This window comes from Oncorhynchus gorbuscha, linkage group LG03 (assembly GCF_021184085.1).
Source record: "Oncorhynchus gorbuscha isolate QuinsamMale2020 ecotype Even-year linkage group LG03, OgorEven_v1.0, whole genome shotgun sequence".
Classification (NCBI taxonomy): domain Eukaryota; kingdom Metazoa; phylum Chordata; class Actinopteri; order Salmoniformes; family Salmonidae; genus Oncorhynchus; species Oncorhynchus gorbuscha.
The window spans coordinates 44,736,666-44,754,984 of NC_060175.1; the positions used below are offsets into that span (position 1 = coordinate 44,736,666).

Sequence of the window (18,319 nt, forward strand, 5' to 3'; positions counted from 1 at the left end):
GCAAAATTTCATAAAAATCAATCCCATATACTATGTTATAAGGTTTTAAATTCTCTGGTAATGCCAATACGTGTCACGCCCTGACCTTAGTTATCTTTGTTTTCTTTATTATTTTGGTTAGGTTAGGGTGTGACGAAGGTAGTTTGTTTAGTTTTTGTATTGTCTATGGGTTTTTGTATGTCTAGGAGTTTTTGTATGTCTAGGGGTTTTTGTAAGTCTAGGTGTTTATATGTCTATGGTTGCCTAGATTGGTTCTCAATCAGAGACAGCTGTTTATCGTTGTCTCTGATTGGGGACCATATTTAGGTAGCCATATTCCTTGGGTATTTTGTGGGTTGTTATTCTATGTTTAGTTGCCTGTCTGCACTAGCCATATTAGCTTCACGGTTTTGTTGTTTTGTTCAGTATTTCTTTGATTAAAGAAGTATGTATGCTTACCACGCTGCGCCTTGGTCTCCTCTATACGACGACCGTGACAATTCAGAATATTATCAAGTGCTTCTCAAAGATTCCCTCTGATTGTCAAACTAGCAATAACTGGCAATAACAGAAAAAATAGCTGACAGTTAAATGACATGCCACAGAATGCTGCGGCAGCACGCAAGGTGTGCTGCAGTATGACGCAACTTTTAAAATAGGAACCACTAGCTTTTTATAATAGATACATCAGAGTACCATTTGGAAATCTTTCAGAGTACCATTGTTCTTAGATTGGGTTAGACCATTAGACCAGTCTAATTGGTCTTTTGTTTGTAACATTTATTTAACCATTTTAACATTAGCTACTAACTACATGACTAACAACATTAGACTCTTGTCCTTTGGTAATGCAGTTGTTTAAAGCATTTTACAACATCCGGCTCATGCCTTAGTCTGCTTGGTCTATAGAGTGGTAGCCATTTCAACGTGGGGACCGATCATCCCTGCGTTATCTTGACTAAATGTAACATTTTGTCACAAGTCCTTTTATTAACTCTGTGGAAAGGGGCATTCAATGATGTTTGGACTATAATATCTGTGCTCATAATGGCATAACAACATTAGACCACTTAGACTGGATAATCTTTACATAAAAACTTCATTTAGAATACTAAAGTCACATTTAATCTTCTCACAAATATTTAATCTTATATGTTATTTTATTTTACTAGGCAAGTCAGTTAAGAAATTCATATTTACAATGACAGCCTACCAAGGAATTAGACCATTAACTGCCTTGTTAGAGCAGAACAACATTAGACCATTGTCAGCTCGGGATTCAATCCAGCAACCTTTAGGGTTATTGGCCCAAACACTTAACCACTAGGCTACATTAGACCCCACAACAGCTAGATGTAAATCTGATAAATACATTAGAAAGCTCTTAAAGTTAGTGTTTCCATTATAACATTAGACCTAATGATATCACCACACAGTAAATGTTGGACATGGTTATTGTTTAAATACATTACGGACCATTAAAACTGGTTGGAATACAGAAATATATAAAACCTTTAGAGGTTACTGTACTGAAAAGTATTTCCATAACAACATTAGACTGGACCATAACACATGGATTCCAACTTTCATTTTGGCAGAGTGGGGAAAGGAGTTTCTGTATTTAAGACTGTCATGAAACGGCCGACTTCCCGCCTCCCACTTAGGAGATAACAACATTAGAGCCAACCCACAACATTAACCTGATCCTTCAGATCTTCACAAGATTAGACATAACACCATTAGACCATAATTGCATTAGTCCATTTTTCAATATGAAATAACAATTAGACCAGAAAGCTGGGACCATTTTCTCTTAACAGTAACAATAGTTGTTGCTTTCAATACAGTGTTTTTCCATTACATTTTGAAATATTGTACAATTAGACCATAACAACATTAGACAAAGGCATGAGACAACATTAGAGTTAAACTGCACTTAGACTTCAAATTAGCAAAGGAACTCTGTAGTCCAGACTGCTGTCTGATTGAGAGTGGGCAAGGTGTAAATGTTTTGGAAGCCTCTAGATTCATTCAACCAGTTTGAATCCAAAAGCCATCCACCCTTCAAGGGCAATCAGCAGAACAATATAATTTCTGAGAGCATGTGAGAAGTCTTAATGGTGCGCTAAATTTACATTTACATTTTACATTTAAGTCATTTAGCAGACGCTTTTATCCAGAGCTACTTACAAATTGGTGCATTCACCTTATGACATCCAGTGGAACAACCACTTTACAATAGTGCATCTAAATATTTTAAGGGGGCCATTTCAACGTGGGGAGAAGGATTTGACTAAATGTATTTTGTCCTAGGTATTTTAAACTCTGGTGGGGTTTCAATGATGTTTCCGGAAGGTGGTGATTGACTCCGCTGTCCTGGCGTCGTGAGGGAGTTTTTCCACCATTTAGAATAGCCAGAGCACATTTAATTTTGACTATTTAATCTTAACTGTTATTTTCAGTTTAGGGAGGCAAGCAGGCCAGAAATGGATGAAATGACAGTGCACTTGTTTGGGTGTAGGGCCTGTTCAGAGCCTGGAGGTTTACCTGAGGTGCGGGATTCAATCCAGCAACCTCACAGCTATTGGCCCAACCGTAGGCAAGCACCATGGTCTTGTAAATACGGATGCGAGCTTCAACTGGAAGCCAGTGGAGAGAGCGGAGGAGCGGGGTGACGTGAGAGAACTTGGGAAGGTTGAACACTAGACGGGCTGCTGGTTGGAATCTGGATGAGTTGTAGGGGTTAATGGCACAGGCAGGGTAGCCCAGCCAACAGCATTTTGCAGTAATCCAGAAAGGGAGATGACAAGTGCCTGGATTAGGACCTGCGCCGCTTCCCACTCTGTGAGGCAGGGCTCTGTAGAGCCAACCCATGTTGTGAGCATGAACCTTCACAGGAGAGGGCACCACCCACCTTTAATTGCTGTGAGAACGACAGTTTGTTGTCAAGGATCACGCCAGAAAGTTCTTAGCGCTCTGGGAGGAGGAACAATGGAGTTGTCAACCAGTGTTTTTCCCGAGATCATTTTGAAATATTGTACAATCAGAAAGCATTTCCAAAGGCGGGAGGAAGAAACTGCAGCTCAAAGCAAAGGAACTTGCCAGACTGCTTCAGATTGAGGTGGTGATCCGTTTTGGAACTGATTCATTCTGCCAGTTTGACATGCAGAAGATCCACCCTTCAAGGGCCACCTGGTCATCAGAAGGGGGAAAGGAGAAGATGAATGACAAATGACAACAATGATGACAAAGTTTTATCAAATTGTCCCAAATGTAATTGGCTGTTTTAGAATGTAATCCGATTCATAAAAATAAAAAAAGTAATCTGGGTTGATTAGTTATTTTTTGTAATCAGATTACATAATCCCCGTTACATGTAATCTGTTACTACCCAACACTCCCACTGCGAAAAAACTGAATTAACTTTTTTTTCTTCATCGTTTCGAACAAAAAATGGCATGTGACGTTGGATCGATGTGGCAAACTGATTGGATTTTTTTCACCTAATTTTTCACCTAAATCCAATGACATGGTGACACTTTTTGTTGATTTCACGTTTTAATAGAGAAATGTTAGTTGACAACTCAACCAAATGTAAATCATAACTAGACGTTGAACTGTCATCTGTGCACCGTGGGTTGTTTGTGTGTGCTTGTTTGCTTTTCATAAGCCCCTGATCCCTCTCAACCAGAACAGTGTGATGTTAGATATAGATGCCATATCGCAGAACTTAAAGCACTGAATGTATTTGTTTCTGCCATCCTGCTGTGTTTCTCTGTGCTTGAAATTTGACAATGACAAGTAACTTACAGTATACCTTGGGAAACGGAGAGACTGATACAGTACATTGTAGATGTGCTTTAGAATGTCCTCTCTTAGCCTATCATCCTGTTCTGCTCACTGCTGGACACTGTATGTGCTCCTCTCTTGCAATGCCACCTTAGGGAGAATACAAAATGCTCCACAGCAGCTAACACACAGATGGAGCCACTGTACTGCTTTGGAGAGGAGAGAGAGCAGGACTATGGGATGGCCAGATGGAGATTTCATTACCTTTATCGATCTTTGATTTATGCAGGATAGGCGTGTGTCATGGAGAATGAAATTAGGATTTTTTATTTTACATGATCATGATTCTGTGAATTGTGATTGGCTCTCTCTCTCTCTCTCTCTCTCTCTCTCTCTCTCTCTCTCTCTCTCTCTCTCTCACACACACACACACACACACACACACACACACACACACACACACACACACACACACACACACACACACACAATCCCTCATGCACTGTCGATATATGAAGCTCAGTTAATTAAAGAAGGAGATGACATAAAGCTGTCTAAGCCGGCAGCCTAACCAGGAACACATTACAGCTCTATTAATGAAACACTTCCCACACTGGACTGCACGGTCGACCTACTTACTACACTACCTACTTACTACACTACCTACTTACTACACTACCTACTTACTACTCTACCTACTTACTACACTACCTACTTACTATACTACCTACCTACTACTCTACCTACTTACTACACTACCTACTTACAACACTACCTATTTACTACACTACCTACTTACTACACTACCTACTTACTACACTACCTACTTACTAATCTACCTACTTACTACACTACCTACCTACTACTCTACCTACTTACTACACTACCTACTTACTACACTACCTACTTACAACACTACCTACTTACTACACTACCTACTTACTACCTACTTACTACACTACCTACTTACTACACTACCTACTTACTACACTACCTACTTACAACACTACCTACTTACTACACTACCTACTTACTACACTACCTTCCCCTTATAATGGAAGGGCTTCCATCTTCACTGTAGTTAGTGCTCAGTAGTACCCATTACCTCCAGTAGAGGGAAGCAAACTGAACGGTACACTCTTAATGGCCCAGTGCAGGCTAAAACATGATTTCCCTGTGATTTACATATATATATTGAGTATACTAAACATTAGGAACACCCCCCCACACACACACACACACCCCACCCCCCACATCAATAAGGAATCATAGCTTTCACTGCGATTTACCTGGTCAGTCAGTCTATGTCATGGAAAGAGCAGGTGTTCTTAATGTTTTGTATACTCAGTGGATTTCCGCGCTATGAGGTTGGAATAATACTGTGAAGTTGTGAAAATTATGAGCTGTTTGAAAAGACCTCAGTCTGAACACCAGGCAGTAAATTGGTTAATAGACCAGTTAGTCAATACTGACGCTCGTACCCAGGTGAGTGTGTGAGGTCAAACTGCATTATCTGAAAATGTCAGAAGACATTTAATCAGCCTTTCCAGGAATTGAAACCAAACTGCCATCTCTCCTCCTTTTGGCAAGCTGGCCATCCAGCTGCCTGTAATGGCGGAATGGAGCTGCATGCTAAGTAGGTGTCAGCTCTGATTATGGTGATCATGGTTTTGAGCAGCCTGTAGGCAAATAGCTTTATATGGAAAATGGTCTTGGAGAGACCAAGATAAAGTGTAGGAGATGGTGTGTCCTGCTGAGATGCATTGAGAGGGACTTGTAGTGGAGGTATTGCTGCTTCTCTCTTTACCGCTTGGGGGGACTCTACCCTGTGTCTTTGATGAAGAAACTAGGCTGTTTTTCAGATCAGTGGGTATGAAGGAGAGGAGACAAGGAAATAACTAGTGAGATTCATCTTTAGAGTGCATAACTGAAGTAGTTCAACATCATTTTGTCAAACCACAGATGCAAAAACAAAGTATAATCCAACAAGTATTAGGCCCATTGCTCTTCAGTGAACATAGGCCACTGTCCATCATACGCTAGTTCTCTCCAATTTCTTCCATCCTATGTCTGTTTTTTTGGTGCCTGATTCAATTAACATGTGTTCCGTGGGTGCCCTCTTTTTCAACTGAAGTAGTTCAACATCATTTTGTCAAACCACAGATGCAAAAACTGAGTCACTGAGCTCTACAATAAGCCCAGTCTACTGCCAATGTTTGTCTGTGGAGATTGCATGGCAGTGTGCTCGATTTTATACACCTGTCAGCAACAGGTGTGGCTGAAATAGCCAAATCCACTAATTTGAAGGGGAGTCCACATACACTCAGATACACTATACAAAAGTATCTGGGTACATATACCTGGTTTGAGACAGAGTTTGGAGCCGAGGTTCAATGCTCAGTGGTGTAGACTACTTAATATAACTACCTCCAAGCTGCCATGTCAGGCTTATAACACTAATCTGCGTCTTGAGGTAGAACCTCTATATGCGTTTTCATAGGTATTAGAAACATCTCACTGGAGAACTATAGACAGGGAGGTGTTACCTCAAAGGGATGTTGATCTTTTTTTTCTTTCATTTCGTTGTAATTACGTCATGAAATTCACCAGATACAATGAATACATGGAATCACAGTTTTTTTCCCCTATAGCCGTAGGATTTTCTTCTATCATTGCCACAGAGAGTTATTTGTTTGTATTTTTACAATAGAAATGATAACCTATGCAATATTAAACTACACATCTGCATTTGTCACAGCCTGTGATTCCTCCCGATAGTCCCAGATACAATTGGTAACACCCCATTAGTCCTGGCCTCAAGAGGAAGAACAATCCCCCAGGCTCTAGGATTAGGGAGCACACTCAAAACCACTACATTGCTTTAAGGACAGGACGTGTATTAAATCATATTAAATGTTATTGTTCCTCATTCTTTCAACACCTCCCTTAAGGTACTCCAGTACTGACCCTCATATCTCCCTCAATGATCCAATCATAGACATTACAAGTGTATTGGAGTATTATAGCCCATCTGTATGTCAGCACAGCACAACTACAGCCAACATGTCTGGACCTTAATGGCGTAGGTAGTGTTCTTGCCCTGTTACTGCAGGGTTGCTGGGTTCAGCCCTGCTCTAGTTGGTTAGAGCATTGGACCAGAAAGGTTCTGCCATTCTGCACCTGAGCAAGGCCGTTAACCCACTGTTCCCTGGGCGCCGGAGACGTGGCTGTCGATTATGGCAGCCCCCCGCACTTCTCTGATTCAGAGGGGTTGGGATAAATGCGGAAGACACATTTCAGTTGAATGCATTCAGTTGTAAAACTGACTAGGTATCCCCCTTTCCCTTTCCTACTCAACTGCTACAGAATGACCATGCTTGTTGAGTATGATTATGACTATTGTTTTCTCTAATGACAGTATTTCCTCTGACTGTTTTACAGTTGAAGTCGTTAGTTTACATACACCTTAGCCGAATACATTTAAACTCTGTTTATTTTTATTTTTTTGACATTTTTCACCTTTATTTAACCAGGTAGGCAAGTTGAGAACAAGTTCTCATTTACAATTGCGACTTGGCCAAGATAAAGCAAAGCAGTTGGACAAATACAACAACACAGAGTTACCCATGGAGCATGGAGTAAAACAAACATACAGTCAATAATACAGTAGAAAAATGTGAGCAAATGAGGTGAGATAAGGGGGGTAAAGGCAAAACAAGTCCATGGTGGCGAAGTACATACAATATAGCAAGTAAAACACTGGAATGGTAGATTTGCAGTCGACAAATGTGCAAAGTAGAGATAGAAATAATGGGGTGCAAAGGAGCAAAATAAATAAATAAATACAGTAGGGGGAGAGGTAGTTGTTTGGGCTAAATTATAGATGGGCTATGTACAGGTGCAGTAATCTATGAGCTGCTCGGACAGCTGGTGCTTAAAGCTAGTGAGGGAGATAAGTGTTTCCAGTTTCAGAGATTTTTGTAGTTCATTCCAGTCATTGGCAGCAGAGAACTGGAAGGAGAGGCGGCCAAAGAAAGAATTGGTTTTGGGGGTGACTAGAGAGATATACCTGCTGGAGCACGTGCTACAGGTGGGTGCTGCTATGGTGACCAGCGAGCTGAGATAAGGGGAGACTTTACCTAGCAGGGTCTTGTAGATTCTTTCTCTAATAGTAGAGAGAATTATTTATTTTGGCTTTTATTTCTTTCATCACATTCCCAGTGGGTCAGAGGTTTACAAACACTAAATTGGTATTTGGTAGCATTGCCTTTAAATTGTTTAACTCGGGTTGCCTTCCACAAGCTTCCCACAATAAGTTGTAAGTTGGGTGAATTTTGGCCCATTCCTCCTGACGGAGCTGGTGTAACTGAATCAGATTTGTAGGCCTCCTTGCTCGCACACGCCTTTTCAGTTCTGCCCACAAATTTTCTGTCGGATTGAGGTCAGGGCTTTGTGATGGCCACTCCAATACCTTGACTTTGTTGTCCTTAAGCCATTTTGGAAATATGCTTGGGGTCATTGTCCATTTGAAAGACCCATTTGCGACCAACTGATGTCTTGAGATGTTGCTTCAATATATCCACATAATTGTCCACCCTCATGAAGCCATCTATTTTGGGAAGGGCACCAGTACCTCCTGCAGCAAAGCACTCCCACAACATGATGTTGCCACCACTATGCTTCACTGTTGTGATGGTGTTCTTTAGCTTGCAAACCTCCCTCTTTTTCCTCCAAACATAACAATGGTCATTATGGCCAAACAGTTATATTTTTGTTTCTTCAGACCAGAGGACATTTCTCCAAAAAGTACAATCTTTGACCCAATGTGCAGTTGCAAACCGTAGTCTGGCTTTTTTATGCTGCTTTTGGAGCAGTGGCTTCTTCCTTGCTGAGTGGCCTTTCAGGTTATGTCGATATAGGACTCGTTTTACTGTGGATATAGATACTTTTGTACCTGTTTCCTCCAGCATCTTCACAAGATCCTTTGCTGTTGTTCTGAGATTGATTTGCACTTTTTGCACCAAAGTACGTACATCTCTAGGAGACAGAATGTGTCTCCTCCCTGAGCGGTATGACGGCTGCGTGGTCCCATGGGGTTTATACTTGCGTACTATTGTTTGTACAGATGAACGTGCTACCTTCAGGTGTTTGTAAATTGCTCCCAAGGATGAACAAGACTTGTGGAGGTCTACATTTTATTTTCTGAGGTCGTGGCTGATTTCTTTTGATTTTCCCATGATGTCAAGCAAAGAGGCACTGAGTTTGAAGGTAGGCCTTGAAATACATCCACAGGTTCACCTCCAATTGACTCAAATGATGTCAATTGGCCTATCAGAAGCTTCTAAAGCCATGACGTCATTTTCTGTATTTTTCCAAGTGGTTAACGTAGTGTATGTAAACTTCTGACCCACTGGAATTGTGATACAGTGAATTATAAGTGAAATAATCTGTCTGTAAACAATTGTTGGAAAAATTATTTGTGTCATGCAAAAAGTAGATGTCCTAACCCGACTTGCCAAAACTATAGTTTGTTTACAAGAAATGTGTGGAGTGGTTGAAAAACTAGTTTTAATGACTCCAACCTACGTGTATGTAAACTTCTGTCTTCAACTGTTCTTTGTCAGGCCTGTAATTTACACTATAAAGATCCTTCACATTGAAGAGTTTCTTCTCTGTTTCGTTCTCTGTGTGTCTCTGTCTTTCTCAACCTGGCTCACTCTTCCTTGGGTGGGTACTCCAGACATTGTTAGCCATAGCCGTATCGCTGCCTCTGTATAAGTCTGCAGGGTGAGTTCACCACAGAGAGAGTGGTTGAACGATTATTGGAATCTGTGTGGGTAGCTAGACAGACTGACAATAGTGAAGGTGAACAGGTGGTCATGGGTAAGATGACAGAGGACTGGAGGAGACTGAGGCAGGAATTTCTTTAACCACAACGTGGTATATTTATTTACTGGGTAGTCTGTCTGTGCTGCATAACAAAAGGAAACAGAATAACATGTATCCAATCAAATTCATAATCACAAAAGTCTAATCATAACAATCATTATGAACATAATTAGGTCATTCAGTTCAATAGGAATCATGATTGAGTCATTTAGGATCCTAACCATAAATCATAATCATGAGAATAATAATGCAAATAAATCGATCAGTTATCAATTATTCAGTCTATAATCTCAATCAGTTTGATATCAAGATTTATCAATTCACCAAATAATAATGACATTTCATATTTCATCCTTCCAGGTTTATTTTCATATGTACATGTAATTTCGTTACATTTGAACCAGATATCAATGGCATAATTGGCCTGGGATGTTCTATAGGTCCGTGATCATTGTCCATTGACATAACACAATAGGTTTGAAGCTTGCGCTCCAAGCCGGGCTCCGCGGTAATAACTATAAACAATAACTGAGGACCTGCTCTCCCGATTGCTACAGATAGTTTTGATGAAAGATAACAGAATCGGTTGATTCGTGGACGCACAGAATGTCTGGATTAGACAAGAGTTGGGACGATTTCCTCCTTTTAATGAGATGAGATCTGTCGGACATTTCCGCCTGACCTAATTAAAGCGCTTTGGCCCAGCTGCGCAAATGGTAATTAATTAAACAGCAATTCCACCAACTCTATGGACCTTTTCTATAGTGGTCCTGGATGTGAATTACCTGTGTGTGGGAGGAGGCCTAATTGAAATTGAACACTGCTTTGCCTGCCGGAAGACAAAACAATTGTTTGGAGGGATTAGTGCTGCTAGCTTGGCCTTCATGTTTATCTTTGACATGACAGCTGATTTGGCATGGGTCCCCAGATCCTCAAAAAGTTATACAGCTGCACCATCGAGAGCATAGTGACCAGTTGCATCACTGCCTGGTATGGCAACTGCTCGGCATCTGACCGTAAGGCTCTACAGAGGGTAGTGCGTACGGCCCAGTACATCACTGGGGCCAAGCTTCCTGCCATCCAGGACCGATATACTAGGCGGTGTCAGAGGAAAGCACATAAAATTGTCATGGACTCCAGTCACCCAAGTTATAAACTGTTTTCTCTGCTACCGCACGGCAAGCGGTACCTTAGCGCCAAGTCTAGGACCAAAAGGCTCCTTAACAGCTTCTACCCCCAAGCCATAAGACTGCTGAACAATTAATCAAATGGACACCGGACTATTACATTGACACCCCCCTCATTTGTTTTGTGCTCTGCTGCTACTTGCTGTTTATTATCTATGCATAGTCACTTCACCCCTACCTACATGTTCAAATTACCTCAACTAACTTGTACCCCCACACACTGACTCTGTACCAGTACCCCCTGTATATAGCCTCGTTATTGTGTAACCTTTTTTATTTTTACTTTAGTTTATTTGGTGAATATTTTCTTAACTCTTCATGAACTGCACTGTTGGTTAATGGCTTATAAGTAAGCAATTCACAGTAAGGTCTACCTACACTAGTTGTATTTGGTGCATGTGACAAATAAAGTTTGATTTGAATTGATGGATGCATAAATATTTTAGAGGAAATGACAGCAAGACATGTTATCCCTGAGGTTCTTCTAGTTCTCAGTTGGTTGGGTCTTTAGTAATGTCCTCTCAGACTTTAAACAGATTAGTTATTAAATGGTTAGGCAATTTACTCCTGAACAGAGTTCCAATTCAATAATGTTGTGGTTTTTGTTTGTGTTTCTCAACAGCTTTTTTCAATTTTTGCATTTGCGACATGTGGAGGCTACAGTGGACAGCTGTGGGTTAGTGTGGACTGCCAGCTTGACAAGGCCAGCAGCAACCTCAGTATTGGCATTGATTTTGCCTACCCTTTTAGGTACGAAACTTTCTCTCGTAACATTTCAGACAGATAATAGGAATTAGTGATGTGCAGTTCGCGAACGATTCTTTTTTTTTTTAAATTACTATTTTTACTGACTCGAGGGTCATTATACATTTTTCCAAGTGACTCATTCATTTTAGTTTGACCTGCTTGCCACAATGAATCATACAGCCGGATTATTATGTGAAAAATACATATTTACAACTAATAATCTATCGTATGGTGCAAGAATGAATGTAATTAATTGATTATTGAATGTTATTGATGGACACAGCTTTGTCAAACCAAAACACAGACTTCACGGCCTGCCTTTGCTCAACAAACTCGAACTCGTTCATTAATCGATTGGGGGGCTGCTGCAGTTCGCAAACGTTATGTGCTTATCTCCTTCGCGGTAGTCAAGTAATTTCAAAAAGAGTCATCCACAATCTAGTCTGGTTGCTGCTGCAATTTAACATAATATCAAAGGTATCTATAAATAATCTTATTTATATGCCTAGCCATCACAAATGTTTGAAGCACATTTTTGTAAATCCCAGTCACAAATGACAGCTCAGATAAACCCCCTATGCTGAACGAGAGGCTTGTAGAATCATTTGTTTTCAGTTAATCGTTCGCCGGTAGGGGTTCCTGCGCGGTCTGTCATTACTGACTCAAATGAATGACATGAGTCAATATTTGTTCTTCGGACTGAATGAGTCTAAGATCAGCAGCAGTAAAAAGAGTGCAGTGTAGCCCCGTTAACATTTTAAATCATCCAAAGAGAATAGGAGTCATCATCTCCAGAACTATTGCCCCTCATTAAAATGTCTTCTTGGTCAATGTGTTACTGTTTATTTGCGTATGAATGTGCGTGTGTGTGAAGTATACGTTTCAACACCAGCCTAGTGGGTTTAATATTTGAGACGATGTCAGATGTATTTTCTAACATCATATGGAAGATTTAGTCAAGGCAATTAAGATCCATTTTCTCAATTATTGAAAGAGTGACTACAGGTGTTTTAGACTCCTCTGTTCCCCTCTCTGTGGAAGGTTGCACCAGGTGTCCTTCGAAGCTCCGCTGTGTGAGGGGAGGAGGAGGGAGAGGCTCTCTCTCATCGGGGACTACACTTCCTCGGCTGAGTTCTTTGTCACCATCGCTGTGTTCGCCTTCCTCTACTCCTTCATGGCCACCATAGTCTACATCTTCTTCCAGAACAAGTACCGCGAAAATAACCGAGGCCCTCTGATCGTGAGCTGCTCACCTTTCACGCTTTTCCATGTTCAAATCTACATTTTGAATAAGATAGTGTGCTATGTGTTTGTAGTGCTTCCATGTGGCAATATATATTACAGACAATATATTTTCTATATTATACTCAGTCCCTGCACATTTGACATCTGCTGGTTGTGCAAACAGTAACTTGAACAATATTCAGTAACATGTCCCCCTCCCCCTCAGGACTTTATAGTGACCGTGGTGTTCTCCTTCATGTGGCTGGTCAGTTCTTCAGCCTGGGCTAAAGCCCTGTCGGACATCAAGGTGGCCACAGACCCAGATGAGGTGCAGGAGCTCATGTCTGCCTGTAAGGTCATGACCAACAAGTGTGGCTCAGTGCAAGGACCCCGCTGGTCAGGCCTCAATACCTCTGTGGTGCGTCCGAATGCGAACTGCACACTACCAAAACACACATTATAAACCATAGTATGTTTGTTTTGCTGTGATACTCTGTCTCAGTCACACTTTATTTAGATAGTCCAGCTAGTCCATCTGTAGATACTCTACAGATGGTCCTACTGTCAACAAACTATCTGTTGATGAGCAACTGCTTGCTAAGGTTACAGTTAGGTTTGGAATAATGGTTAAGGTTAGGGTTAGTAGATAGTTGAAATCTTACTGATCTTACTAGTCTTTAGAGCAGCGACAGATGGACTATCCAAATAAAGTGTTACCTCTGTCTCTCCCCAGGTGTTTGGCTTCCTAAACTTTGTCCTGTGGGCAGGAAACATCTGGTTTGTCTTCAAGGAGACTGGTTGGCATAAAGGAGGACCAGCTCGGTACGCTGGAGCGCCTCCCGAAAAACAGGCTGAGACAATCAACCAGCAGCAGCCCTACAACCAGGGCAGTTTTGACCAGTCAGGAGGCTACAGCGCCCAGGGAGACCAGGAGCAGGTATCAGAATACAGTCCTGTGGGCGGACCCACCTCCTACTCCAATCAGATGTAGCTTTGCAGTCTGATTGTCACACTGAAGGTGGGGGGGACATGCAGTTCTTAGGTAGAAATATTCTGGTGCCAGATAAAGGAAGTTGTCGATTGGTACAGTTAAACAGAAGTATTTTGGAGTATTGTACATAAAACTGGATTTTGGTTACGTTTTTAGATGTGTTGTCCTGAATGTTGTATTGCCTGTGTGTTGAGTCTATTGATAGTTTCTCATTTTCGGTGCTAGGTGCTATGCCACAGAACCTTTTAACTTGATGTATTTTTCATTGTGGAAGAAAAATGTGGTATACAATTGTATAATTCTTGAAGTTTCCTACATAGTGTTGACAAAGTGCATGCAGTTGTGCTATGTGTTACTATGCCTGTTTGTGCACATTGTATTTACGAAACCGGCAGGATTTCATCTCAGAGTTACAGTAAGGTATCAGCAGTAGTTTTACCTCACAAACGCAACATTTAAAGTGTTGTTCTAATTTTTCATGAGCAGAAATAAAATATCCCAATAATTTTCCATATGCACAAAAAGCTTATTTCTCTTAAAATTTTCTGCACAAATTTGTTTACATCCCTGTTAGTGAGCATTTCTCCTTTGTCAAGGTAATCCTGCATGCAGGGTTTATGTTCAGTGTAGTTACTGTTTCATTACACAAGATGCCCTTGCTCTAAAGGGGCTTTATGTGTTGGTTTGTGGGAAGTTTTTGATGTTAGTGTTTACAATTGTAAATGGGAAAAGTGTTTCTACCCGCTCTGTTACAAATGGTCGCTCATGATTCAAATGAAAGGATTCGTTTTTTAAGCTGCTGTCAGACTACTGTGAAATGAAGAGTCATTTCATACACCTCCGAGAGCGAGCTAGCTGAGTCCATTTAAGCACAAGGCCCCAGTGAAAAAGGCCCAGAAGAACCTAGTTGCAATTAGAACAGTCAGCTCGGCCAAGCTCGTCTGTATAACCATAGTGAACCCCTTGCATTTTATCTGTCATGTTTTCTCTGTCTTGAATTCTATAAACAAAGTCATTCAGGTTTCTATGACTTTCAAAAGTTTGTGCAATTAATAAAAATAGGCCTAATTAGAGAATGTCTGATAATATTGATGATGATGATGATGACGATGGTGATGATGATAATTCATTAACCCTGTTTCTTGAGCTCCAAAGCATGTGGCTTGCATTAACCAGGTAACAAAAAAATATGAAAAAATACAATAATTAAACGTCCATGTATGTACTTCCCTTCTGTCCGTGTAACATTATAATGTGAACAATCTGAAAACCACTTACCAGCATTATTATTCTGTTCAAGATTACTGAGTGTGGATGATATACAAGCAATTTCAATAATCCTAATAAAGATGTTGCACAAAAAAAAAAACATTAGTGTTTTCTATTTCTCTCTTCGGCATTTGCACAAAGAGCTTTTGGGAACAATGGCCAGGCCAGTGTCCCTAATGGGTGAGGCGCTAACTCCAGAACAAACCTGACCAAGCCCTTACCCTGCTCCCACCAATGTCCCAGGTACCACTCAGTTCCCAGATAGAATGCCGCCTCAAACACACCTCAGCCTAGTTACCAAAGTATTGGGCCATGACCCATGAGCGTCTGTCAGATGGTTGAGCATAAACAGTGTTTCCCCAGAGAGTCAGGCAGTTATGTCTGTTGACCTTTGCTCCCTCACCAAAGTGAAGGAATTCTGCTAACAAACAAACCTAAACCCAGACGATTAAAAGTGGCTTTATGTCTCAAAAAACAAGATGATCAGTGTTGAGGAATCCATGGGTGTTGAGTCCAGCAATCATTTGTCCCCAAGCTTTGGAATGAAAGGAATTTGGCTGCAATTGGTTTAACTTGGCAATCTCACAATGAGCATCTGACCTGAGAACAGCTATTCTCAGAGAACAGCACTTCTGTATTTAACAGAAGATCCAATCTGATTGTATCACTTTTCTCTCTCAGCAAAAATATTCAAGTATGTCCCACCAAGGCAGGGGTTCTCTCTCTCTCTCTCTCTTGCACCTGCTGTCTGACCTGTTGCACCCTCTACAACCACTGTGATTATTATTTGACCCTGCTGGTCATCTATGAACATTTGAACATCTTGAAGAACAATCTGGATGTCTATTATTATCATCTCCACCCGGCACAGCCAGAAGAGGACTGGCCACCCCTCAGAGCCTGGTTCCTCTCTAGGTTTCTTCCTAGGTTCCTGCCTTTCTAAGGTTTTTTTCTAGCCACCATGCTTCTACATCTTCGTTGCTTGCTGTTTGGGGTTTTAGGCTGGGTTTCTGTATATTACCTTGTGACATCTGCTAATGTAAAAAGGGTTTATGTGGTGAAAAGGCCTATTTGTGTGGTGCTAAAATGTTATAATTTTCCCTCTCCCCACGTGAGAATATGACTCGTTGACAAGTTGACTCCCTGCATAGCCTAACTCACACTAAAATGGCTAACATAGGCCTAACACGAGAAATAAAAATAAAGGTTAAAGGAATAGGCTACAATAGCATCATGGAAACAGGTGCTGCGCGAGTGAAATCCCCAGTTTGGAAGGACATCAACACGGTAGATTGATTATGGATACACAGCCTGCACAAAGTGCAAGCAGTTAGGCCTATTTGTTTTCAATAGTTCAGTTAAGTATCAATTAGGATTATTACATTAATTCAGGCTTTTGTTCATTAGACCATACATCGGCCAAATAAAGTTTAAACCTGTGCAGCTGGTAAACATTTGAGCAGTGGTGTAAAGTACTTAACTAAAAATACTTTAATGAAATACTTAAGCAGTTTTTCGGGGTATCTGTACTTTACTATTTCATTTTTTGACAACTTTCACTTTACTACATTCCTAAAGAAAACAATGTCCTATTTACTCCATACATTTTCCATGACACACAAAAGTACTCGTTACATTTGGAGAGGTTAGCACTGCTTAGCAGGACAGTCTTTTAATAAAGTTCCAAGAGTATGCTCCATAACAATAAATGTACAAACAAACAAAACATGGGTACGAAGACCCGACGTGCACCTATACAAACAATCACACTACACTGACAACAAATCAATCTCTGACAAAGACATGAGGGGAAACAGAGGGTTAAATACACAACAGGTAATTAATGGGATTGCAAACAGGTGTGTGGGAAGACAAGACAAAACCAATGGAAAATGAAAAAAGGATCAATGATGGCTAAAAGACCGGTGACGTCGAACGCTGAGCACCGCCCGAACAAGGAGAGGCAACGACTTCGGTAGAAGTCCTGACAGTTTGTAAATAATGTCTGAGTGTTGGAATGTGCCACTGGCTATACGTATCTTAAAATAACAAGAAAATGGTGCCTCTGGTTTGCTTAATATAAGGAACTTGAAATTATTTATACTTTTACTTTTGTTACTTCAGTATATTTTAGCAATTACATTTACTTTTGATACTTAAGTATATTTAAAGCCAAATACTTTTACTCAAGTAGTATTTTACTGGGTGACTTTCATTTTTACTTGAATCATTTTCTATTAAGGTATCTTTACTTTTATTCAAGTTTGACAATGGGTACTTTTTCCACCACTGAGTTTGAGTTGCCAACAGCTTACTTATGTAGCCTATCTTTGCAGCCTTTATTCGACTCTGGGAATGGTTTATTTAAGTTTTAATTCGGTATAAACTATATCATTATCTAGACAATATTGCATGTCAATGTATTGTTTTGTTATGTCAGCTATATGTTTTCATTAGGTAAGAAGGCTAATTAGAATGCTCTTTTTCTCAAAATAATTTGAGTGATGCATCGGATTGTGAAAATAAAAATATATCATTCTTAATTCATGGCATGTTTTCCTTTTATACAATGTTGAATAGACATGCAGAGAAATTAATTCATGTGGGGAAGGGAATTAGTAATAATAGCCTATTAATAACAATAATAGTAAAGCCTACTACTCTGGAGTCATAAAAACAATGACATAAATTGATGTTATATGATGGGTAACGGGTCGGCTCTTGGAACAATTCTATGCGGCGTGGTGAGGGTGCGGCTCCAGGAAACTGACCCGTGCAAGTACTCTATTACATTCTAGCGTGGCTATCTGGTGACTACCCTCCGAAAACCTGATCATCATCAAGACATCAGAGTGCCCTCCTGTGGATGTGTAGGTGTACTGCATCTCTCTGGAAGGGTTTTGGATCAGGGCACACTGTGCTAGTAGCATGGCCTGCCTGACTGGCTGCAGTGTTGTGCTGTGTGGCATCTGTATCTGTGCGTTTCTCTCTGCTCCAAAAGGCTGTGGTCATTAAGAGCAGGACCAATGCAAGAGGCCTTAACTCCACTCTGCAGACAGTTTTCTCTGTCACACGTGACTGATGTCCCTCTCTGGATATCACTCTTTTATCCCATAGACACACCCTGACATCCAAGGTCATGTATAGAATATGAATATTTTCTCTGATTTACATTTTTACATTTACATTTAAGTCATTTAGCAGACGCTCTTATCCAGAGCGACTTACAAATTGGTGCATTCAC

General features: G+C 40.6%; 1 protein-coding gene across 2 annotated transcripts in view; it reads left to right on the forward strand.

Annotated features, from left to right (window-relative positions):
- Positions 1-15,158, forward strand: part of LOC124020426 (synaptoporin-like) — a 36,318-nt gene extending 21,160 nt beyond the window's left edge. The window contains exons 3-6 of one of the 2 annotated variants that reach the window (XM_046335673.1): positions 11,467-11,594; positions 12,633-12,831; positions 13,042-13,233; positions 13,549-15,158. In XM_046335673.1, coding sequence (XP_046191629.1) covers positions 11,467-11,594; positions 12,633-12,831; positions 13,042-13,233; positions 13,549-13,806 — 777 coding nt within the window. In that variant the 3' untranslated portion in view covers positions 13,807-15,158. The remainder of the gene's footprint in view (positions 1-11,466; positions 11,595-12,632; positions 12,832-13,041; positions 13,234-13,548) is intronic. The other variant, XM_046335677.1, reaches the window with a different exon arrangement.
- Positions 15,159-18,319: the final 3,161 nt, after the last annotated feature.